At 43.3% G+C, this 24,692-nt stretch overlaps 1 protein-coding gene across 5 annotated transcripts in view; it reads right to left on the bottom strand.

The window, feature by feature from the left end:
• Nucleotides 1-3,681: 3,681 nt before the first annotated feature.
• Nucleotides 3,682-24,692, bottom strand: part of wipf2b (WAS/WASL interacting protein family, member 2b) — a 58,492-nt gene continuing 37,481 nt past the window's right edge. For all 5 annotated transcript variants that reach the window (XM_070864233.1, XM_070864236.1, XM_070864235.1 and 2 more), the window contains 5 exons: nucleotides 23,299-23,430; nucleotides 20,511-21,167; nucleotides 12,781-12,990; nucleotides 9,983-10,084; nucleotides 3,682-7,523 (listed from right to left, as the gene is read on the bottom strand). In XM_070864233.1, the coding sequence (XP_070720334.1) occupies nucleotides 7,483-7,523; nucleotides 9,983-10,084; nucleotides 12,781-12,990; nucleotides 20,511-21,167; nucleotides 23,299-23,430 (1,142 nt within the window). In that variant the 3' untranslated portion in view covers nucleotides 3,682-7,482. The remainder of the gene's footprint in view (nucleotides 7,524-9,982; nucleotides 10,085-12,780; nucleotides 12,991-20,510; nucleotides 21,168-23,298; nucleotides 23,431-24,692) is intronic.

The raw sequence follows: 24,692 nt of genomic DNA on the forward strand, positions 1-24,692 counted from the left end.
CCCAGCACCCACATGTGTACTTTCAGCAGATATTATTGGATATCAATCAGGATTGGGAGCCCTAATTGGTTTTTCTCTTCATAAAATTGTATTTTTCATCAGTGCTTCTCATTTACATGAAACAATGCTTTTACCCTCTGAACCATTGAATATGAAGTGTTCTTAACCAATAAATGTATGACCTACTGGTAATTCACAGCAGATATCCAAATGCAATAGATGTTTTTAATGCATCAATGAGACATTCCCGATGCATATTTATTGCTTCAGTAATTGTTTTGCTCCCCAAAAGGATGATGCGAGAGGTGATTATGGATATTAGACTAGCTACTCAAAGGTCAAGTTCACGGTAAGTTGTAGCTTAAATTCAATAAATCTGGCAATTTGTCAGCTGTCAACAGAAAAATTGACCACAAAAGCTGTGGTAGTCAGAACCCCCCCCACTGGTTCACTATTGCCCTTAAGGGAAGGGACCTGCCACCCCTACACGAGTCCAATTCCACATTGTGTGATTGACCCAACGACTCCAACGCAACTTGCCAGTGTCATCCACATCCTAATAATGAATCATTTTAAAAAAGTACTTTTACAAGCAGCAAATAAAGCTTTCAACTTGTGGTTCAAGACGGGATTTGAATCAAAGTCCCAGATTTGAAAGGATTTTGTTGTAACCCACTTCATCACCCTGTCTCCTTAGAACGCAATTAAATTGAATTATTCATACTCTTTGCACTGCAAGATGTAAAATTGTATATCCATTTTGTTTTGTTCTTTCTGTAATTAATATCACAAATCATGTTACAGATTTAATAAGTGCCATGTGTATATTTAGTAAAAACTCAAATTTAAAAAAGTTAATAGTTTTATGGTTTTATTGCAAGTACGGATACTAATTGTACTAAAGTAGATACTAAAGGGGTCTTAACTCTGATTATTTGAGTGTTCATTGACATGCCCACAAAACTGCAATTTCTATCAAATCTATTTTTAGGCTGAAAACAGCAACAACGTGTATTTATATAGCGCCTTTAACGTAGTGAAATGTCCCAAGGCGCTTCACAGGAGTATTATGCGATAAAAATGACACCGAGCCGCATAAGTAGAAATTAGCGCAGCGTATGTTTTAAGGAGTATCTTGGAGGATAGAGGTGTTTATGCAGGGAGTTCCAGAGCTTGGGGCCTAGGCAACAGAAGGCCTGACCAATGGTTGAGCGATTATAATCAGGGATGCTCAGGACAGAATTAGGACCGCAGACACCTCAGGGGGTTGTGGGGCTGGAGGAGATTACAGACATAAGGAGGGGTGAGGCCATGGAGGGATTTGAAAATAAGGATGAGAACTTTGAAATCGAGGTGTTGCTTAACCGGAAGCCAATGTAGGTCAGTGAGCACAGGGGTGATGGGTGAGCGGGACTTGGTGCGAGTTAGGACACGGGCTGCCGAGTTATGATTCACCTTTAGTTTACGTTGGATAGAATGTGGGAGGCCAGCCAGGTGTGCGTTGGAATAGTCAAGTTTAGAGGTAACAAAGGAATGGATGAGGGCTTCAGTAGCAGATGAGCTGAAGCAAGAGTTGAGACGGACGATGTTACGGAGGTGGAAATAGGCTGTCTTAGTTATGCTGCAGCTATGTGATCGAAAGCTCATTTCAGGGTCAAATGACATGAAGATTGCAAACAGTCTGGTTCAGCCTCAGGCAGGGATTGGGGAGAGGGTGAAGTCTGTGTCCAGGGAACGGAGTCTGTGATGGGAACTGAAAACAATAGCTTCAGTCTTCCCAATATTCAATTGGAAAAAATTTCTGCTCATCCAGAACTGGATGTTGGACGAGCAGTCTGACAATTTAGAGACCGAGGAGGGGTCGAGAGAAGTGGTAGAGCTGGGTGTCAGCGTACATGTGGAAACTGATGCTGTGTTTCCGGATGTTATTGTCAAGGGGCAACATGTAGATGATAAATAGGAGGCCAAGGATAGATCCTTGGGGGACACCAGAGGTAACGATGCGGGAGCAGGAAGAGAAACAATTGCAGGAGATTCTCTGACTACGATGAGATGGATAATAATGAACCAGGCGAGTACAGTCCCACCCAGCTGGACGATGGTGGAGAGGCATTGGAGAAGGATAGAGTGGTCAACCGTGTCAAAGGCTGCAGACAAGTCGAGAAGGACGAGGAGGGATAGTTTGCCTTTGTCAGTCACAAAGGATGTTATTTGTGACTTTGATGAGAGCCGTTGCGGTGCTGTGGCCGGGACAGAAACTGGATTGGAGGGATTCAAACATGGAATTGCGGGAAAGATGGGCACGGATTTGGGAGGCAACAACACGTTCAAGGACTTTGGAGAGGAAAGGGAGGTTGGAGATGGGGAGGTAGTTTGCAAGGACGGAGGGGTGAAGGATTGTTTTTTGAGGAAAGGGTGATGACGGCAGATTTGAGAGGGAGACATTACCCGAGGAGAACCGTTAACAATGTCAGCTAACATGGGAGCCAGAAAAGCAAGTTAGGTGGTCAGCAGTTTGGTGGGAATAGGGTCAAGGGAGAAGGAAGTGGGTCTCATCGACAGGATGAGCTTGGAACGGTCATGAGGGGAGATCGGAGAGAAACTGGAGAAGGATGCGAGGTCAGGGCTAGGGCAGGGGGGAACCTTGGAGGAAGTTTGGCCAGTGGGGCTGGGGGAAGGAAGGGAAGAGGCAGAAGTCCATGGGCTCCTCACACTTATTGTCGGAGGTGGGTGTGGAGATTGGGGAGAGGGGGTTAAAAAGACCGTTAACAGTAGAGAATAGAAGCTGGGGTTTATCTTTACATTCCAGAATGATTCTGGAATAGTGAGCGATTTTGGCAGACGAGAGCAGGACCCGATAGACAGCAAAACATCTCATTTTGGTGAATATTTGATTAAAGAATTTGAGTTGTTGAAATGACAATTCATTACATTGACAAACATTCTGTGAAACAACTGAACACGATGATGCTCCTTTAAATCCCAGTCTCAAGAGTTATCAGGATTCCAGTTCTGACATAGCAGATGATTTGGTTTTTTTCTGCCATTTACTCAACTGTTGCTGTGGCAGCAGCCCGGGTCTCTGAGCAGTTGCTGCTATGAAACTTTCTCACTTGTCTTGCAGCAAAAGACATTCACCAGTTTGGAAATCCAGAATTCAAATGCAAGGATATTTGCTGGCATTCCAAAATGCACAAATGATTTTTTTTCCACATTGTCAAACTGAAGGGTTCTATTCTCGAATGATCAAGTCTGTACATCATGGCATTCCTCTGCCAGGCAAATGAAGAAATTGAACTGAGATCGGAATTACATCCACCTGCTCCACAGTGGGAGAATGGAACTTGGAGCGCTGGCAAAGGGAAATCAATGCTGTTTAATTAGTGTTGCAAAAACCCTCAGAATCTAGGCCCTTCATGTGTGCAGCTAAAGAGTCTGATTTGGCAAAGGACTCTTGGGTGTGAAAGAGTTGAGATAACTGCTTTTTTTCTCTCACCTCGTGTTTTTGGTGAATGGTGGAGCTGCGGATTATGAAGTGATAATTCCTGTTAATTCTGAATGCACAAGAAATTAAGGGGAAATGCTGGTTTCTGTAAAACACCCATTTAATGTTACATAGAAAATGAACTAAAATGGAATAGCAGACCGAGTCAACAGTAAATCACACTTCAACACTCAAGATAAGAAAAATTAAAGTGATTATTTTTATTTCAATTTTCTTGACAATTAACAGAGAACCAAGTCCAGCTGGCCTGCATGATACAGCAATACACAAGGGAATGGAATGCTCTAGTTATTGCAATCTCCATATTCTGAGTCCTTTTTTGTCTTCTATGTATTTCGATCCCACAGAAGAGGCTGCTGTACCATTTAAAGAAATGTAATTACAAAGTTTCGTTTTCATAATCAAGAATTGCATAGCAGGGGAAACGACACACAGCCCAGACCCATAGTTAGAGACTCCCCCAACACCCTGCACAGATCAACCATAGGAGAGGGACAGGAAATCTATTAGATTACCACAAAAAGAAACATCAATCAAGACAATAAATTAATCCAGCTAAACAGAACTTTAATAATAATGAGGTTAATTTTGTTTAAAAAAATCTCTCAATGCAGAGTGCCCACCACGTTGACGGAAAAGCTACTGGAGGAAAAATGAAACCCACCACAGGCCGCATCAGACGACAAACATGGTAATATTCACAGGACTCAAAACAGGCAACGTCCGATGGCAGGAAAAGTCCTCCTGTCCTATTTGTGTGTGCGCGTGTGCACTTGCATGTAAAAGAGCGAAACAAAGCAACACAGAAACGCCGGTGCATTCTGTAAGGCACAATGTTTGTGGCAACCGCAAAGCGAGGAAAAGAAAACAAAAAATTATACAAATACTGGACCGGCACGTTACATACACCCTACACCAGGGCGCTGTGACTGGACCTGTACTGGACTGGCATATTACATACACCATACACCAGGGCGCTATGAAGCTGGCATTATATGTACAGGGTACTGGCATGGTATTACATGTACCGGCACTGGGCATTACTGTACATGTCGGCACCAGTGCCAATATTGCACGTTTCAAACCTGTATTACAAATCCCAGATCTAGGTCTGGTAGCCTTGTATTGGGGACTACTGGCAAAACCGTTATGTTACCTGCAGTAAATGTTGCAAAACAAATTTACTTTTAAAACCCACAAAACCTGCTCATTGTTTGTCTGTCAACCAGCTTCCTGCAGTGCAATGACTGTTTTCTTTCTCCTTTCTTGGCGTGTGCTGGGTGATTAGGAATACAAGTACCAGATTTTCAGCAAGAAACAAAGACGTCACCAGTACTGGACCAGACTATTCAGTGGAATGGTCACTAGAGTTATTGGTTCAAATAATTATTATACAAGAATTAGTCTTTTTCACTTTCCGACTACACTTAAGAAACCGCAGCCAGAAGCAAATGCAAACACATTGGGTCCATTGATACCGAGACAAAAAAAGCACGGAGGGTCAGTTCTGTAGTGTTTAAATTGCATGCATTTGTACAGTATAGAAAACCATCCTGTCACGTTTAAACTGTAGGATAAGCTTGAGTATATTTGCAAGTACATTTTCTACTGTACAAACCAGCGAGTCAAAATCTTATAAACCCATCCCATGCACAATGAAACACATTTTAGTGCATTGTAAATACATCTGAATTTCACAGTACCTGCCAATGATATCTCACAAGTGAAAAATTGAATAAGTATTACATACATGTGTGAAAATATCACTTGTTCTTCTGAACACATGCTGCAGATCCACACACATTCCAAACAGGTAACTGATGTCACTAAGGAGATCGTACAGCAAAGGGCTTTCTCCTCTGCGTTCTGTGGGCACACTTCAAGTTTTTAAATGGCAGCCAGATTCTTCATTTTGTTGCATCTTCTACACATTCAAACATTGATGCACGAACAGAATACTGCGCTGAGTAACTGCGTTGGTGGGTGCATTGTATTCATGAGAAAGAGCCTGATCCACTGACACCTGCAGCAGCACTTGTGATAATGGGCTTTTCCACACTCATTGAATGAACCCAGCAGCGCACCAGTGCAGACTCCTCTCTCTTATTAAGGAAGGTGCGTTCAAACAATATTTATATGAATGTTAAGACATTAAAATATATATATATATATAAAAGATAGCTTTTAGGCTGTGCCAACTCATTGTTTCAGCAAATAGTTATTCTGCTGTTATACAGACAGGGATGTTGGTTTATGGTGACTGAACAAGTCAAATTCCATTATGAGCTTCCAGGATTTTTAACCAGTGTTCTGGGGATCACAGTCCCCCCGTTTTGCTATGAAAACAGTAAACCAGCAGCCTTGTATGTAGGTCAAGCACACAGCTAAACAAAGCCCATTTCAGCATTCTGTGTTATTACAGCAATCTCATTAGTGCTCTGCAGAACAGGATCTGAATGACTCAATCAAGTGAGAATATAATATCGGGCCATACCCATACTGGTAGCTTTTTGTTGAGCCAGATTGATTAAAATATTTAAAATCAACAGAAAATGAATCGATTAATTGATCATAAATTGATTAATTGGTACAATTCTATATACTCTATCCCTCCTTGATATATTTGCTATAATCTTGCAAAAGATTTGTATGAAAAACTGCAAACTGGTTTATAAATTGCTCAGCATCCCTCTCAGACAGGGTTTTGGATCTAAATGCAACCCCACTTCCTCACAAAGCGGAGGGGGAGAGAGAGAGAGAGAGAGAGAGAGAAAGAGACAGGGAGGGGGTAGAGAGAAAGAGAATGTTTACCTATGGAAGAAATGACCATTGTTCCTATCGAGAGAGATTTAGACTCACTGGCACTGTAGCACCGCAGATGAAGGCTGAAAGAGAACAGTGTACAGGGTTCCCAGGAACTGCGTGATAGTACCACGTTACAGACAAACACACAAAAAACACCAAATTCAAAGTGCTTTGGCCAGAAGTTACAGCTTTAAAAAAAAAATGCGCAGTGCATTTCACATCGCTCGTACCTAGCATGCACCAGGAGACATCACCTGGACCTGGTGTATGCCAGCCAGACATCTCTCAAAGCAAGTGTGTGCCAGGAAGAGACATCACTTGTGCCTGGTAAATGACACACTCAGACAGCATCCCTCAACATGAGCTCTGCTGCTCTGCATTAAACAAAAGATGAAACCTTTGCTGTGGATAGGTTAAGCAATCAAAACAAGCAAGTCAGTCATCTGAGAAAGTAGTGTCTTCCATCAAGCCCACCATATCTAATTCACAAGCTCTGTACAACTTACAAAGAAAGAATTATAACAATGATTACTATATCTCCTGTACTTGAGTAAATACATTATAATATGTCTGGTACCGACATGACAGTGTATAAGGCAAGGACCAGCTAGATATTGGAATAAAAATTCAAAAAATACATGTAATGTGGGAATTTTAGTCTTACCAACTGGTCTATGTTTACCCAATAGTGTTCCATGATTCTACCACTCTACCAGAGGCCCAAGGATATTTTCAAAATTAACATTAATTTACAGACAGTCAAAGATTAAGTTTAACCAATTAACATAGACCAAAACAAAACCCATATTATTCCATGTGTTTCCATTTCATTTGTAGTGAAACCTGGACCGGTCATTCTAGGATCTCTGGTAGTTGTAAACATCTAACAACCCCTCAACTTAAAAAAATAATCATGACATTCCAGTCAACTTTCCATTAGCTCAGCCCAATTGCAATGACAACTCCTGGAGCTGAAAGATGTGAAGGTTAAAGATTGTACAATCTGAAACTCCGGAATCTCAGATTAGAATGCATGCTCGAAGCAGATCGGAAGAGGTTTTGCCTCACTGTAGTGAAGTGGAGAAGGATCTTGAGCTATACACCAGGAAAAGAAAGGAAGGGAAAGCCTCAGTCTTCCAACAGGGAATGCGGGGAATAGCCAAACCCACAGATCACCTCGCAATAGGCGGCAGAGGTGGTGCCCCTCGAACAACTGTAAGAAATGAAAAAAACACAGGTCAGCAAATATCCTCAGCAAACAGTAGAAGGGCAGGATTTACTAGATTAAACAAATCTTATGGTGGTGAGCTGCAGCATTTCATCGAAGAAGCTTATGTACCAGATGTACAATTTATCTCAGCTTTCCCCTCCATCCTCCCGGAGACACAGATTTACAGGGGGAATGGTTTCCCCCTCTGGTACCTTATCCAAGTAGCCATTTGTGTACGAGCCAAGAACATGACTGTGGGCAGGCTATACGGCTGTGAGGTCCTAGCCTTCTGCGGTCTGAACCAGACATTTGCGTAAAAACATTGGGGTAGAAATTCAAATGGGCAGATTGCACATTTGAGAATGAATGAGGCAAGTCCCAGGAAAGGTTGGGAGTGGGGTGGGGGGGGGGGGGGGAAAGAGAGGGAGGAGGGGGTGTGATCACAACAACTGTGGAGTTAGCCTGCTCCTCGTGGCTCCACAGGAAAGTTTTCTTTTTAAATAAATTCTCTGAACCTTGCCTTTAGGTGGTGGCCACTGCTTAGGCTGCTGTTTAAGAACCCTGAGCCAGGCAGCCTGGCACCTCCCCCGCTCATCGCAAGCACATTTCTGAGTGAATCTAAAACAGGCATTAACTGCCTTAAATATGCAACTGAGCTGCCTGTAGAATGGCCCAAAGCTATTTGGAACTGAGCAGTTTTCAGGTGTCCTTGGGGCGCAATACATTGGTTCCCAAAATAAGGTCGGTAAAAAGGGGGCAACGAGGCTCAATTTCTACCCCATACCCTTTCCAGCAGGATTTACTGGATAACGATCTTCCTCACCCTCCAGTCCAGGGACACAGAAGCCAATTGCAGCACCTCAACTATAGCACTGACTGAGGAGAATTAATTCAGCTCAGACCAGGATCTGAACTTGGTCTGTTTGGATCAGTACCACACTGGGCACTGATCAACACAGCCATCTGAGGAGCTAGCTTATTCCAACATATTCAAAGCATGAAATTAAGACACTTAAATTAGCACATGTAGAATATTTTACAAATATAATGTACAATCATGTGTGTCAAGCATTATGGTTTTAAATCTGCCACATTCACAAATAGATCCATTACCTTCCTATTGCAATACCAGCTCCAAATTTGCCCGGTTTCTAAATTTACTCTATTTCTAAAAATACACTTAGGCTAGATCTGGCAACGTGTCATTCCATTTGTCTTGCTTTACAGTAAAATCGGATGTCTGTAGTCACTTTTTAGAAATTGTTCTCTTATGTTGCCATTCTGGGTAAACTTGTTTTTTCCCCACTTACGATGTGGATGATTCTGCAAAGTCAGATTTATTGCCATCCCTGGCAGCCCTGAGATTATGGTGGTGGGCCGCCTAATACCAGCAGTGCTGCTATGTAACTATCATTGTTGCACCAACTCTGGGCAAGATTTTAACAGACACACATGATAATTGATACACCTCCACATCAAGATTGCTGAAGTCACCCCAGGACAACATTGTGGCTCCACTGCCTGCATGTTGTTTTCTAGAGCATCATAAATATTGGGGATTGCTCCAGAACATATATTGATCCTTCAGTTTTGTGTTGTCTGTTACACTCAATTTTTTTTAAAATGAGCTTCTCTAAATGTTGAAGCATTAAAATAGGCATGAAGATGTGGCTAATTCCACTACATTCTAGTGGAAAAATGGATAAATATTCATGATACAATGGCCATATAAAACATTGTCCCACCATCTCCCCTCCTAACACTCAGTTCCATTTCCAACTATGATGGCTGCAATTTATATTCATGTTTCACAAGGTCAATTCTTTATAGATACTATGACGAGGCTCTGAACAGATATGGCGATGGAGCTAGCTTGTATCATGTGACAGAATAACCAGACATTAACTTTCCTTTGCTCCTTCATAATGACCATTCAATCTCTAGCTGCACCATTGCATTTAAGGGAAGGCTAGATAAACACATGAGGGATAAAGGAACAGAGGATATATTTATAGGGTTCGATGAAATGGGGTGGGAGGAGGCTTGTGCAGAGCATAAACACAGGCATAGACCATTTGCGCCCAGTGGCATGTTACTGTGCTGTAGACCATGTAATTCTATGTAACCCAACACATCACCAGTGGTACAATTGTAAGAGAATGTTTCTAATGATGGTGTCGTCAGGACAGGTGCCCAGAGAAAAAAGACTGATTCCCTTCATGTAAACCTAGGGTTTACTTGGATGGTATGTTTGACAAATGATTGATCCAGGAGGGTGCTGAGCACTCATTTAAAGTTGGGATCCTTGCATGCTGACAGCACACAAACAGGAGGGTTATCGACCTGAAACGTTAACTCTGTTTCTCTCTCCACAGATGCTGCCTGACCTGCTGAGAATTCTTTTCTGTTCTTATTTCAGATTCCAGTATCCACAGTATTTTGCTTTTGTATTAGGGACTCACCTCTGTTCATCTTACTTGGGTAAGTTTTTTGGAAATGCCGATATTCCTCCGGCGCCGGAAAGTCTTCAATCGGATGAAATGAGTATTTTGATTCAAAGTCATCTAGGGAAGAGATAATTTTTAAAATGTCATGTTTTTTAATACATAGTCGTTGCAAGTTATTAGTAAACTGGGTGAATGAAGGAGATCAACTAATTCCTGCCACTCAGGAAACTAAACACCACCAAGATCTTGCCAACAGGTCAGCTCGAATTTGATTATAATGGGGTTCTGCTGGAAAACAAGATTTGAACAGCACCAGACACCCCCATCCCCTAGGCTTGACTATTATAGGGTACGTTAACATAGTGGTAATGTTACTGAACCAGCGATCCAGAGACCTGGACTAACTTGTGTTCAGATTCCACCATGGTAGTTTGTGAATTTGAATTCAGTTAATTAAATAAATCTGAAATAAAAAGCTAGCATCAGTAATGGTGACCATGAGGCTATCAGATTTTTGTATAAACCCAACTTTAGGGAAGGAAACCTGCTGTCCTTACCCACAACAATGTGGCTGACTCTTAACTGCCCTCTGAAATGGCCTAGCAAGCCATTCAGTTGTATTAAAGCGCTACAAAAAAAGTGTGTAATACTACACGGGCTGCATCAGTTCAAGAGGGCGGATCACTAGCACCTTTTCAAACGCAATTAGGATGAGTAATAAAAACTGGCCTTGCCAGAGATGCCCAAATCCGTGAATAAAATAAAAAAACAAGACCCGGCTCATGGGTAAACCCCTTTGAGTTGCCAATTTTTGCCACGTATAGAACTGGTTAGAGGCAGAACAGAAGCAGGGCTAGAAGCGTGAGCATGACTGGAGTTCCTGCTGATGACCCTCGATAATTAACACTTTCACGTTAGAAAACAAACACATTTATGGAAAAGTGGGCTTTGAGTCCAATTTTCAGAGTTGCCCAGGTGGTAACCCTATTGATGTGAAAAAGTCTGCAATGAAATTTAACGTAACCATTTTAATCAGCTCCCAGGTACAGAAGCCAACAGCAGTAATACTACTGGCTTGAAACCCAAATTTCTAAACAAGTACAGGGTATAGGCTTATTTCTGGATTTCCCATATGGTGAGTTGTTGGATTGGCAGAGTGATCAGATGCCCACAGGCGCGTGTCTGCATCGCCCATATGGTGAGTTACTGACATCAGCGGACCATGCCAATCATGGAGAGAATGGAAGCAGGGGCCTGTCACTTTCCAGTATGGAGGGAGGAAAAAATCTCACAGGGCAATTCACTCTGGCTGGCACTCCCATACCTCCTAACTGTTGTCTCAAGCAGCATTGGATAAACACCTTCCTCCCCTCTTAGCCAAGAAACGCCACACGGTAAAGGACACCAGAGAGGGTAAAAGAATAAAGCTTAAAAAAGAAACTAAATCCACTGAAGTAATTTTTCCTTTCATTACATTCTTCATTTCTATTTTCAGCACTTTTCTGTTTGTTATTTCTGGAGAAAGAAAATCAGCTGAAGGTCCTGGTCCTGATCACTAATCCAGTGATGTTTAGAGATTGTGTGAATGGATGTTAGACGAGGACAGGATCAGGCTTGCCTTGTGATACTTACCGCAATAGATTAACTGCTTGTCACTCACTATCTAGGATTGCACATGAAGAATGGATACGTGAGCAAGATAGTGGACAGCTGCAGGCTCTCATAACTCTAAATTCCAGGAAGGAATCAGCGCGTTCAGGAAAGGAACGGTATGTGGAGGAGGAACGGGGCAAAAAAAATTCACGGAATACTTCTAATAGGGCAATATACACTTCAACATGTCGGCTCTTATGTAAAACTGACAGTTACAAGTTTCTGATTCTCTATCAGTTTTGTTTTGTTTGCATCTGGCTGTAGTGTCAGAAACTGCACTTTTTAAATAGGATACACCCTGTATGCATTAATTGCTCATGGAATTGAGTGATACGGCCGAGGATAAATATTACAAGGTCAGTAGGAGACAGGAATTCCTGTCACAAGAACATTTCAGGATGTTTTCATAAAATTAAAGTTAATTCTGTGCCAATGCTCATATGATGGGAACTACAAAAAAGAAAAAGTGATAGAAACATCTCGAAGTTACTGGTGCAGAAAGCCACCATTTTGCATGTAGCCAATAATGTGCACACACAAACAACCAACATGCACGAAACTGTGAATGGGCCGCAAAAACAAAAATTTAGGGTGAACATTGCAGACAGCCCCATTGTTAGTGAGTGATCATGACCATCAGTAGGCCGGGGCCATTAGAGGGAGCAGTGTGTAGCAGCAAACCACTGCAGGGAGCAGAGCACGGCGAGGTCAGGTCGAAGGAGTGGCAAGAGTTCGTAGAGGGATGTGATCAGGGCCCACCAGGAGAGACGAGAGCTCGGGGCCCAGGAGAGGCGAGGGCAGAGGGGCTGCACGGGCCAGCCCACACTGCGATATGTGCGCTCGGTCCGTGCAGCAGAGCTGGTCTCCAGTTGTCTTGGTTAATCCTTGCCACTGGACCAAGACCTCGCTCTGTCAAGCCCGTGTGGTGGCTGGTGTGCAACGGCCACCCCACGTTAAAAAAATCCACACACAGGCATCTTCCACCCTTCGGGATGTAGTTCGGATCCGGAATATTAGGTCCTTCATTGAAACACCTGTGAACTCATCCCGTTTCGGCGTGAAAGCAAGTCATCCTCGTTTCAAGGGACTGCCGATGATGATAAGTGATGATTTACAAACAGCAGCAATTTGGCACATCCCCTCCCCCCCCACCCACTTACCTGGAAATGATTTGGATGATGATCCAACAGGGTCCCTGTGTCCGTTTCTTATAGGCGGAGGTGGGGGAGGGGGTGCAGGAGTCCTCATTGGAGGTGGTGGGGGAGGCTTCCCTCGATTTGGAGGATCCGAAGAGGGTGTCCTGTACGGAGGTGGTGGGGGAGGGGCCTCTCGAGCTCCATTCCGCATTGCAGGAGGTGGTGGTGGCGGAGCTGCAGAGGAAAAAGTTAAACACTTAAGAAGTTATGTCAAGTGCCACAGGGGAAAATACACTGAATATTAAACACAGGTAGCTTGCTAGTTATTTAGCACACAACCGGAAGGAGCTAATCCTGCAAGATTTGATGTTGTTCATAGACAAAAGGGAGAGATTGATTTCAAAAAATGAACTCAGTGAGATCTATCAAAAGCCACTCTTAAAACTCATGCAAGTCAACTTCGCACTGTTGTCCTCTTTGTTTCACTTTCTTCTCAGGTACACTAGTCAACATTTGCAGACACAAGCACTTTAAAAAAACAAAGCAGATATCAATTTACCCCACCCCCCATCTAATGTCACTTTTCAGTTTGTTCTGAAGAATGTAACCATTTTAGGAAAGTGACAGGACCTGGGAGAGCGGCCTACTGCGGATAATTCAGATTTATTACTGCTGGATGTTGGGAGAAAATAAAAAGAATTGTAATAGATGTAAGAATATAGGAACAGCAGTAGAACTAGCCTGCTTCTGCTTATCCAAACTCTCAAAAAATAATAATGCTTGGAACCCAAAGGCACAAAGAATATCTAAAGACCATTCTCTTGTGTAGGCTTGCTTTCGGAACCATCAGCAGAAAGCCTCGTGAGATTTATCAGTTTTGATATAATTGCAGTCGGATCTATTTTGGAATATGCTACCAGGGAAGGCTATCAAAGTTGACAGTGCAAATAAATTCAAGAAAAGCAATGCATTTCTGCAGAGAACCAAGACTGAGGATATGTTGATAAGACAGCTAAGGAGGCATTTAGCTCTCAAAAAGGGATGAGATTGTTAGGGTAAATAGCCTTTATCTCACTAGATATTCCTGCATTTTATCTAGTTGAGCTGGATACGGAGCCGTACTGATCGGGTTCCTCTGCTTAGGACTAAGTTATTTTCAGATTATCAAGTCAAGTCTAATGCTGGCTGTCGGAGGATCTCCATGTTCTCATACAGAGAAAAACAGTAGGTATGATTGACACTGTAGAGAGGTTGAACACAAATAAAGACCCGAAACCTGGAGTTCCTGAGAAGAAACTAGTATCCAACAATCCAGGTGCTATATGGTCTATGTTATATTTGTGAAGACTTCCCATGTACTGCACTCAAATAAATTTGACAAAAATGCCTGAAGTGTTGACAAAACGGACCAGAATTTGTCCTTTTGACATTCACCAACCCGAGGACCAGAATGAGTCAACAATCGCATTTCATTTTGAGAACTATAAATTATCAAGACTTTGCTTGCATAAGAACATAACAGGAGCAGGAGTAGGCCATTTGGCCCCTGGAGCCTGCTCCGCCTTTAAGTATCATGGCTGATCTGATCTTAGCCTCAACTCCGCTCCCCATAACTCCCTTATCGTTCATGACATAATCTACTCTCATTCCCCCGCCCCGATAGCTCAAAAAGGAAGTAGGCGAGTGAGACAGATAATAAAGGTCCGAAGTTCAGTCCTTCCACAGGCTGAACGATGTGATCTCAGTCAGTACAGCAGTAAGGGGAAATTGCTTGAAGTTCTTGTTCGCCATTATGCTGGAAGCGGCCGAGTGTGGAGATGGAGTGAAAACAGAATCAGGCCTGGCTGGCACCACCTCTGCCCACAGATTGGAATCTCTGCGAACACTGACTGTCCCAAACAGTCAATGCCTACAACAGAGGGCGGGGAAGAAAGAAAATCAGCAAGGAGGAAAAAAATCTTTATAAAATGAGTCATTTCCTTGTGCTAGCCAAACAATAACAAATTGCATTCATATAGCACCTTTAACATAGTAAAATGTTCCAAACGCTTCACAGGAGCGTTATAATTAAACTTTCATTATTGCCACGGTTCTTTTAATTCTGAAGCACATCCACACCAATTGCTGCAGTAATCTGAACCAAATGCTGCAGTGTGAGAATAAAGATTCGATGGCAGGTCAATCTAATTTCAGTGCCACACTCAGCGTTCTGAACATATTTATAAATTAAAGAACTTACAATATTTTTTAAATTAAGAAGTGCCATATTACAAACATTAACAACTATAATTAGAAACTACGGTAAAAGCAGCAGGTAAGCACAGCTCACACAAAAGCAATGTGAAGAAGTGGAGCTGTGTCGGGAGTAGAGGGCTCTTTATATCTAGGACGGTGGATCTTTGTTATTTTCCTAAAGCTCGAGTGAGATTTGTGCCTAAACACAGAATTGGCATCATGTGGCATTCTAACAAAGAGAAGATTTTATTTTTTAAAACAGCAAATGAGAGTAGGGCTATAACAGGGAGAGTCAATTCAGTGGCTCATGCTGGTGCTGCTGAATCACAGAAGATTAGGGGGATTTGATTATAGCTCAGTTGATGAGTTGAGGAGATGAAAGCTAAGTTGCAGATGTCCAGTAGTTTCTGTATTAATTATTTAGCAGGGTATATGTTAATCAGAGGACTCGAGCTCTGGGGCTTTTGATGCAAGTCTTTGACCCCCTCTACTTGTTAGACAAGGGGTACCAGGGATCGATCGAGATCTCGGCACAATCTGTAACGATCCTTCGATTTTGTCTTACAACAGATTAGACATGTGATGACTTGTCCTTTATTCTTAAAAATCTTTTGGCTTATGAGAATGTAGGTCAAGAGTTGCACACCCAATTTTTGGGCTGTGATTATTCCAATTTTAGTAACTTGCCGAAATTCTCACCTTAATTTAAAGGTTGTTTCTTCATTTCACAGCATGCAAGTCCAATTTTTGAATCATGATTGATACTTGCCCAAAATTTTTCAGTGACTTCATAATTTAATGTGACAATTAATGCAGTATTCTACATTATTGTATCCATTTTCACAGTTGAGGACTTCCACCCCAGGGTATTTAAAAAAAAAAGGAATAAAAAGGATATTAAAACAAACAGGTGAGGAAATTGCAGATACGTTCATCATAATTTTCTAAAGCTCCCTAGATTCATGGGTTGTCCCTTTGGATTGGAAAATTGCAAATGTTACTTCACTATTTAAGAAGGGACAAAAAAAAAAAATCAGGAAACTACAGACGTGTCAGTTCAATGTTAGTTGTGGGGAAGTGACTGGAATCGTTCATCGGGGACAGTGACTGAGTACTTGTAGAAGTATGAGCTGACCATAGAGTCAGCATGGATTTTTGAAGGATATATCAAATCTGATTGATCGGTTGAATTTTTTGAGGAGGACATGAACATGGTGGTTAGGGGAGTATATATGAATGTTAGCTAAATGGGCTTCCAAAAGGTATTTGATAAGGTTCCACACAAGAGATTATTAGAAAAATAAAGGTGCACGGAACTGGAGGTAACATTGTGGGTTGGGAGGTAGGAAATAGAGAACAGGGATAAAGGGAATGTAACAAGTGGTGTGCCTCACGGATTTGTAGTGGGACCTCAGCTTTTCACCGTATACATCAATGTCTTGGATGAAGGAGTAGAGTTGTATATTCAAAGTTTGTAGATAACACTAAGTTAGGAGGCAGTCAGTTGCCTAGATGGGAGCAGGAAGCTAAAAGTGGACATAAGGCAGATTAAGTGCATGGGCAAAACTGTGGCAGAAGGAGTTTGTTGTGGGGAAGTGTGAGGTCATCCACTTTGGATCCAAGAAAGACACATCGGAATATTTTCTTAATGGCGAAAGACTAGGAACTGAGGACGAGATAAGGGATTTAGGTGTTCAGGTTCACAAATCACTAAAAACTAATGCACAGGTACAAAAAGTAATCAAAAAGGTAGTAAGATAAATACAGATGAGGAAGTCCATTTTAGAAACATAAAAACAGGAGAAAGCCATTCAACCCCTCGAGCCTCTGCCATTCAATTAAATCATGTCTGATCTGTATCTCAACTCCATTTACCGCCTTTTCTCCATGTCCCTTACCATCATTAGCTAACAATAAAATTATCAACCTCAGTGTGGAAAATTTGAATTGACCCAGCAATTACAGCCTTTTGGGGGAAGAGAGTTCCAGATTTGCACTACCCATTGTGTGAAAAAGCACTTCCTGATTTCACTCCTGAATGGCCTAGCTCTAATTTTAAGATTATGGGCCCTCATCTGAATCCCCCCAGCAGAGGAAAGAGGTTCCCTGTATTTGCCCTAGCAGCTCCCTTTATCGTTTCAGTAACCCTGTCCTCATCTTAGCTCAGCCATCCATCAATCATCATCATCATCATCATCATCAATCATCATCATCATCATCATCGGCGGTCCCTCAAACGAGGATGACTTGCTTCCACACCAAAATGGATGAGTTCAGATGTTTCAGTCCTGAACTCTAGAGGTGGAAGATGCCTGTTTGTGGATTTTTTTTAACGTGTGGTGACCACTGTACATCAGCCACCACATGGGTTTGACAGAGCTAGGCCTTTATCCAGTGGCAAGGGTAAAACCAGGACGACTGGAGACCTGCTCTGCTGCACAGACCTAGTGCGCGCACATAGCAGTGTGGGCTGGTCCGTGCTGCCCCTGGGCCCTCGGCTTTTCTGAGCCCCGCACCTTCATTTGTCACACCTTCGTCACAATCGCTCTCCGTCCCTCCGCCATGATCTCTCGCCACTGATCTCTCACCGCTCCACCGCCACGATCTCTTGCCACTCATCCGCCCTGACCTTCCCTCTCCTCCGCTGTGCCAGGGCCCCGCCGATGTTCCTGCCCACGCTCTGACGTCACCCAGTCGCCCACCTCGAAGTCATCGCACAATTGGGACGACTCGCGCTGGAAGCTGTAGCGGCGTGCTCTTATACTTCCTGACCTGCAGTGGTATCGTCTCACAGGTCGGGGTGGCCCATGATGTTGTAGGGGACTGCGCTCCAGCTCTTATACTTCCCGACCTGCGGCGGTGTCCTCACAGATCGCGGCGGCTCACCATTCAGCCATCCAGAATGACACTAACCATCCATCACATGTTCCAGTTGTTTCCTAAATGATTCCAGGATTCTGGCCTTCAGGACTCTACGCACAGGTCCATTCCATGTGTTGATTGGTCTTGGTGCAAGAAGTAGCTCCTGATATCAATTGTAAATATCATGGCATCATAGACTACTCTAGCATAGAAACAGACAATGTGGCCCATCAAATCTACTGTGGTACGTTTCTTCACATGAACCACCCAGTCTAATTCCATCCTTGCTCTCCATACACCTTCAGCGTTCTTCTTTGTCAAGCAGCTAATTCTCTTTTTAAAGAATTCAGACTGCATCAACAGCAGCTTAAAGCATTGCAACAATCTGTGTGGAGAAATTTTTTCCAGCTTCCCCAATTCTTTTTTTGATTTTAAATTTCTGCCGTCTTATAGCCTCACCAACCGGTGGAAACAATCTATCATTATTGATCGTATAACTCTTCATAATCAAAGAAGACCTCCATTAGGCCACCCCTTAACCTTCTCAATTCTAATGGAGTAGGAAAAAAAAACTGGCAGCTATTCAAGTCTTCCTTCGTAAATGTAACCGCTCATCTTTGTCATCTTAGTGAATCTACAGTGCGGTTTCTCCATTGCGGCTTATAGTGAGGTGCCCAAAACTCACCCAATGACCAAATTTACCAGAAATCTGGTGCTGTCCGCACAAGGATCAGTTCACCAAAAAGAAAACACTTGCAAACTTTCTTAAACTGTATTTGTGTAATGAGGGAAGTTACAGAATCAGTAACATTCTTTACTTTTGCACACTTACATAGGAATTCCAGTGACGCACTTGCTAGAAAATTATTGCCATCTTATTTATTCTGCTTGGACAAAAACCAAGATGCTCCAACAGCTCCCCACGAGCAGCCATCAGGAGCGACATTCTAATGCACAGCATGCCGCCATATGCCAGCTCTAAAAATATACTCTTCCTGAGGTGACTGGCAACAAATTAGAAAGGATTTTTTTTTCGATAAGCCAAACTCATCACCTGTGGCTTAAAAATAGAAGAAATGTTCCCAATCACTGCCGAGATGAATGGTATTTGTTTTCAGTGGCAATAGCTGGATGTGCTAGCCCTGTGATATGGCTATCCTGCGCATCAAATCAAAATTCCCAAAGGGAGTTGCAAATTCTGACTGCAACAGCAGAATTAGCTACATGGACACATCTTTAATATATATCATCATCATAGGCAGTCCTCAAAATCGAGGAAGATTTGCTTCCACTCTAAAAGCAAGTCCTCAGGTGACTGAACAGTCCAATACGGGAATTACAGACAATTTGTGTCACAGGTGGGACAGTGGTTGAAGGAAAGGGTGGATGAGGAGTCTGATTTGCCGCACGCTCCTTCCACTGCCTGCGCTTGCTTCCTGCTCTTGGTGACGAGACTCGAGGTGCTCAGCGCCCTCCCGGATGCTCTTCCTCCACTTAGGGCTGTGGCCAGGAACTCCCAGGTGTCAGTGGGGATGTTGCACTTTATCAAGGAGGTTTTGAGGGTGCCCTTGAAACATTTCCTCTGCCCACCTGGGGCTCGCTTGCCATGTAGGAGTTCTGAATAGAGCGCTTGCTTTGGGAGTCTCGTGTCGGGCATGTGGACGATGTGTATACTCACTGTGTTGAAATCAAAACTTGCTGCATTCTCTCCTGCCCAAACACATTTTCTTGGGACTTAGATAGTTAGAAACTCCTTACCTGTCTCAGTTTTCCCTTCTTCCTGCAACAAAACACATCTAAGCTTGCGGTCACCTGATCACTACTCCTTTGTCATACTCTTTTAAACCTTGGTTGTCCTGAACTATGGGCCTTCACAGAGGTTTCTAAACTTATTTTCTGGTGTGGTCCTCTTTAAATATTATGAAGTCCAATGAACTGGACATGATGGCATATTAAGAAAGGGGAAGACATTACCACTAAGAACATTGCAGTTGTTACTGCATGCTTATTCCATTATAAGAACATAAGAATTAGGGGCAGGAGTAAGCCATTCGGTCCCCTCAAGCCTGCTCTGCCATTCAATATACTCAATGACTGAGCCTCCACAGCCCTCTGGGGTAGAGAATTCCAAAGATTCACCACCCTTCGAGTGAAGAAGTTTCTCCTCATCTCAGTCCGAAATGGCCGAGTCCTTATTCGGAGACTGTGACCCCTGGTTCTAGACTCCCCAGCCCGGGGAAACATCCTCCCTGCATCTACCCTGTCAAGCTTTGTAAGAATTTTACAACAACATTTTGCAGAGTGCATGCTTTAATAAGTGTTTTAGCTCAATTTGCCAACTCCCCAAGTCATTCGCCGGCTGGTGTACAATCCATGAACTGCCGGCAATCCCCAAGCAGCCACGCATGCAGTGTCATTCAACTGATGGCCACACACGTCCAATTTTTAATAGTGAATCAGCAGCAGGAACCCAATTTTAATTTTTCCCTCCCTAACCTAGGGGTGAAGCCTGCTTTTAAAATCATCAACCCATTTTCAAATGTCTTCTTGTACACATATGGGAAAGTTTCTATGATCGCTAATAAAATGTGTTTCGCTTCTGAGTTTCATCAGTTGTCCACTGCATTTGATCTCGACTACACACAGAAAGCTCTTACCTGCACCTCGGTTTGGCGGATCTCTAGCAGGTGGCGGTGGTCGGTTCTGGGAGGGTGAAGGAGACGGAGGGGGAGGAGCGGCTCCCCGCATTAATCCGGTCGACTTGCGCGATAACGAATTGTGTCTCTGCGGCAATTCTGGGGCAGCCTCACTCCCTGGACTGGAAGGGCCATTATGTACATGGAGAGGCTGCCTATAAGGTGGGGGAGGAGGTGGCAACGGCTGGTTCTGAATGCTACTAAGCCTAGGATTGATTGGTGATGGGGGAGGCTTGACAGACGGAGGGGCAGGAGGTCCGTCTCTATTGCCAGGAGTCCTTTGTCCTGGAGTAGGAGGCAAAGGCTTTTCTCTGTTGTATGGTCCGCTGGAATGAGTTCTGCTGCTGTGCATAGGTGGCGGAGGCGGATTTGTACGTCTTCCAATTGGAGGAGGCGGTGGCGGTGCTGATGCGCTGTGCCTCACACCTCCGGCACTACTGGGGCGGGAGGTGCTGGAAAGATCTGGTAATGAAGGTCGGTGAACTCTTGGAAGCTCTGGTGGCGACGTTTTACTCTGCGTATCAGAATCATCACTGTAACGGTTACTGCTGGAAGGAGGTCGAGGGGCAGCTGACCTCGAGCCGGGTGGATTTAGTGCTGTTTTACTGGATGCAGAATCTGAAATAAAAAGGATATGTGGTTGAAATGTAAAGTGCCATACTTTAGAAACTACATCCTAGGCTCCTTGATGGTTTAGTGAGTTGGTATCATCACTAGTGAATGATACAAACTAGAAATGCCCCAGATTCAGTCCCAGATTGTGCAGTTATCTGGTCTCAGCTGGGCAGGAGTAGGGTAGCTACAATTGGCCTGAATATCCCAGGGTTAGAGGGGAGTGTTCAGATTCCTCACGCCTGACTGCTATCCACTGACCTCTACTGGACGCATGCACGTGGACCTCAACTGTAGACAGAAATGGCCCATGATATACTTGCGATCAAAAATCAGTCGACAGTCACTGTCAAGGCTCAGTTGGGCAAGGTACAGGAGTGTGCCCATCACACCATATTACAGCAAGGAGTCAACACTGTCGGGAGAGAAGAGGGGAGGAGTGGCCATTTTTCCAGCATAAGTTTGGATGGCTAGCCCCAGCTGGCTATTCAACCGTATGGGCATCATACGCAAGCGCGTTTCAGTCCTCATCCCATGCCCACACATGCATACTTTCCAGCTGCATAGCAATCAAGAGTGGGAATTCTGGTCGACTTCCCAACCCTCCCCATCCTTAACTTTTGGATGGGGGATAAAAATTGAAAAAATTCCACTGAAATAATTACATCCTTCATTGCATCAGTTTTTAAATGATTTTTTTTTACTGCAGAAAATCAGTCAAATGTACTTCATCTGCGTAATCATGCTGCTGACCTTTACCCAGTTCTAGTTTGGTAACTGACAGGAAAACAGGAGACAAACACAGGTCAATGGCCTGAATGCACAAACCCAGCACAGCTTGATCTTACCCGCACTTTTGCAAAAACTTAATTAACTCTTTCAAACTGGTCAAAGCGAGAAGCTTGATTGCTTCAGTAAAAGGCAGATTCACCTCCCACCTACTGTGGAGCATTGCAGCTTAATGCAAAGTGATAATATAACAGAATAGAACGAGAACTGTCATACATTTTAAATTTTGCAGCACATTGAGGGAAGGGAGAAATCATATTCAAACATGGAAGTCTGATAGAAAATTAATTGGTGCTAGGAATCAGATAGTGGAGTGATGGTTTGGATGCAAAACCAACTTTCTTGAGCCCATGAGTCTTCTTTCAGCAGTAACCAGAACTAAAGAGAACATGATGGAAATACTCAGCGGGTCAGGCAGCTTCTGTGGAGAAACAGAGTTAACGTTTCAGGTTTCATCGATCTGAATTGTTAAACCTGTTTCTCTCCCCAAAGATGCTGCCTGACCCGCTCAGCATTTCTCGCATTTTCACAGATTCTCAGCATCTGCAATATTTTGCTTTTTGTAGCAATCATGACTAGTTGTAGAATACAGCGAGGCGTGTTGCAAACTTGCAATTGTCATGATAGGTCCTTCCAAATGAAGGCCTAACTCTTCAATACTTAACTAGAGTACAAGCGTAATAATACATATATACACACACACATTTTTTATATATAATATATTTTAATATATATATATATAAAAAACTTGCATTACATAGCACTTATCAAGATTTGAGGTCCCAAGCCATTTTCTCACCAAAAAAGTACTTATTAAAGTCTATTCACTGTTACAATGTAGGAAACGCAGGCACCAATTTGCACACAGCAAGGTCCCACAGAGATAAATGACCAGATAATCTGTTTAAGTGATGTTGGTTGAGGGATAAATATTAGCCAGGGCATGGGGATAAACTCCAGTGCTCTTATTCGAATAGTGCCATGGGATCTTTTACATCCACCCGAGGGGGAAGATGCGGCCTCAGTTAACATCCCATCTGAAAGATAGCACTTCTGACAGTGCAGCATTCCCTCAGTACTGCACTCAAGTGCCAGTTGGGTCATGCATACATGTATCTGGAGTAGGACTAGATCAATTCTGGCACATTTCTGGCTCAGTGCTATATCACATAGTGCCATGATGCTGTCGGAGAGCTGAAATTATTATTTTTTTTAAAAATCTTCTCTCATTGCCAAAATCAGAACAGCTTTACTGACAACCAGTTATCTCACATGGTAATACAATCCACATACCAACAACCACCCAGCTGAACCTTTCTCAACGAAGAAGAGAGTTTGCCCAAAATACCTGAATTGTCTCTGTGTCCTACTGGACGAAGTTTAGGAACTCCACCCTGAAACAAACCACCCATTGGTGGGACTGGCCCTCCAGACACAGGTCCTGCACCAAATCCACCACTGCCACCTCCTCCTTTAGGAGCTGCAGATAAACAAAAAGATGTTATTAAATATGTACAATGATAACTAGCTTTTTGATGGATTTCAGTGGCACCAATCATATGATATAGCACAAGTGGTGAAAAGTCAGCCCAGGCATAAATCAGCAAGCAATTTAAATCATACTTAGCCTGTAACACTGTCACCAGGTTTATTCAGTGTATTAGTACTATTAGTACATTAGTGTATTACACATTATAGAAAAAAATAAAGCTAAGCCAATACACATTGTGCATTACATTTCTTGTATGGTGCTCTTAATTCACCATCACCAAGGTGATCTTATTGAAACGTATAAGATTCTGAGGGGGCTGGACAGGGTAGATGCAGAGAGGATGTTGCCCTTTGCGGGGAATCTAGAACTAGGGGGCATAGTTTCAGAATAAGAGATCGCACATTTAAAACGGAAATGAGGAGGAATTTCTTCTCTCAGAGGGTCGTGAATCTTTAGAATTCTCTACCCTAGAGAGCTGTTGAGGCTGGGTCATTGAATATAGTTACGGTAGGGATAGACAGATTTTTGAACGATAGGGGAGTCGAGGGTGACGGGGAGCAGGCAGGAAAGTGGAGTTGAGGCCAAGATCAGATCAGCCATGATCTTATTGAATGACAGAGCAGGCTCGTGGGGCCAAATGGCCTACTCCTTTTCTTATGTTCTTATCTCAAATTAACTTCAAAACTAAGGAGAAACCACCAAACTTCACCATAGTTTTAAACAACTTAAAGTACTGCCTCCAAACAGTCGAGAGGCAGGAGTTCGTGGCGTTGGTGAGGCCTATAAAGGCGTGGCTTGTGCAGCTTCAGCGGGGAGAGAAGGCAAAAAAGAAATGGAAAGAAATTGAAAGGTGACGTCACAGCCAAGGGGGCAAGTGATTGGCTGGTGATTAGTGAGTAGCTTTTCTTTTCTCTATCAGTAAGTAACCTTTAGCCTTGTTGTTGCCAAATTAAGTGAATCTAAGGGTTAGGTCAATGGCAGGACAGCTCGGACACATGTTATGCTCCTCCTGTACTATGTGGGAAGTCAGGGACGCTTCCGGTGTCCCTGACGACGTGTGCGGGAAGTGTATCCGGCTGCAGCTCCTGACGGACCGCGTTGCGAAATTGGAGCTGCAGGTGGATTTACTCTGGAGCATCCACGATGCTGAGAATGACGTGAATAGCACGTTTAGTGAGCTGGTCTTACCGCAGGAGAAGGGTACACAGCCAGATAGGGAATGGAAGACCAACAGAAAGAGCAGTGCAAGG

Source organism: Pristiophorus japonicus, chromosome 21 (genome assembly GCF_044704955.1).
Source record: "Pristiophorus japonicus isolate sPriJap1 chromosome 21, sPriJap1.hap1, whole genome shotgun sequence".
Classification (NCBI taxonomy): Eukaryota; Metazoa; Chordata; class Chondrichthyes; family Pristiophoridae; genus Pristiophorus; species Pristiophorus japonicus.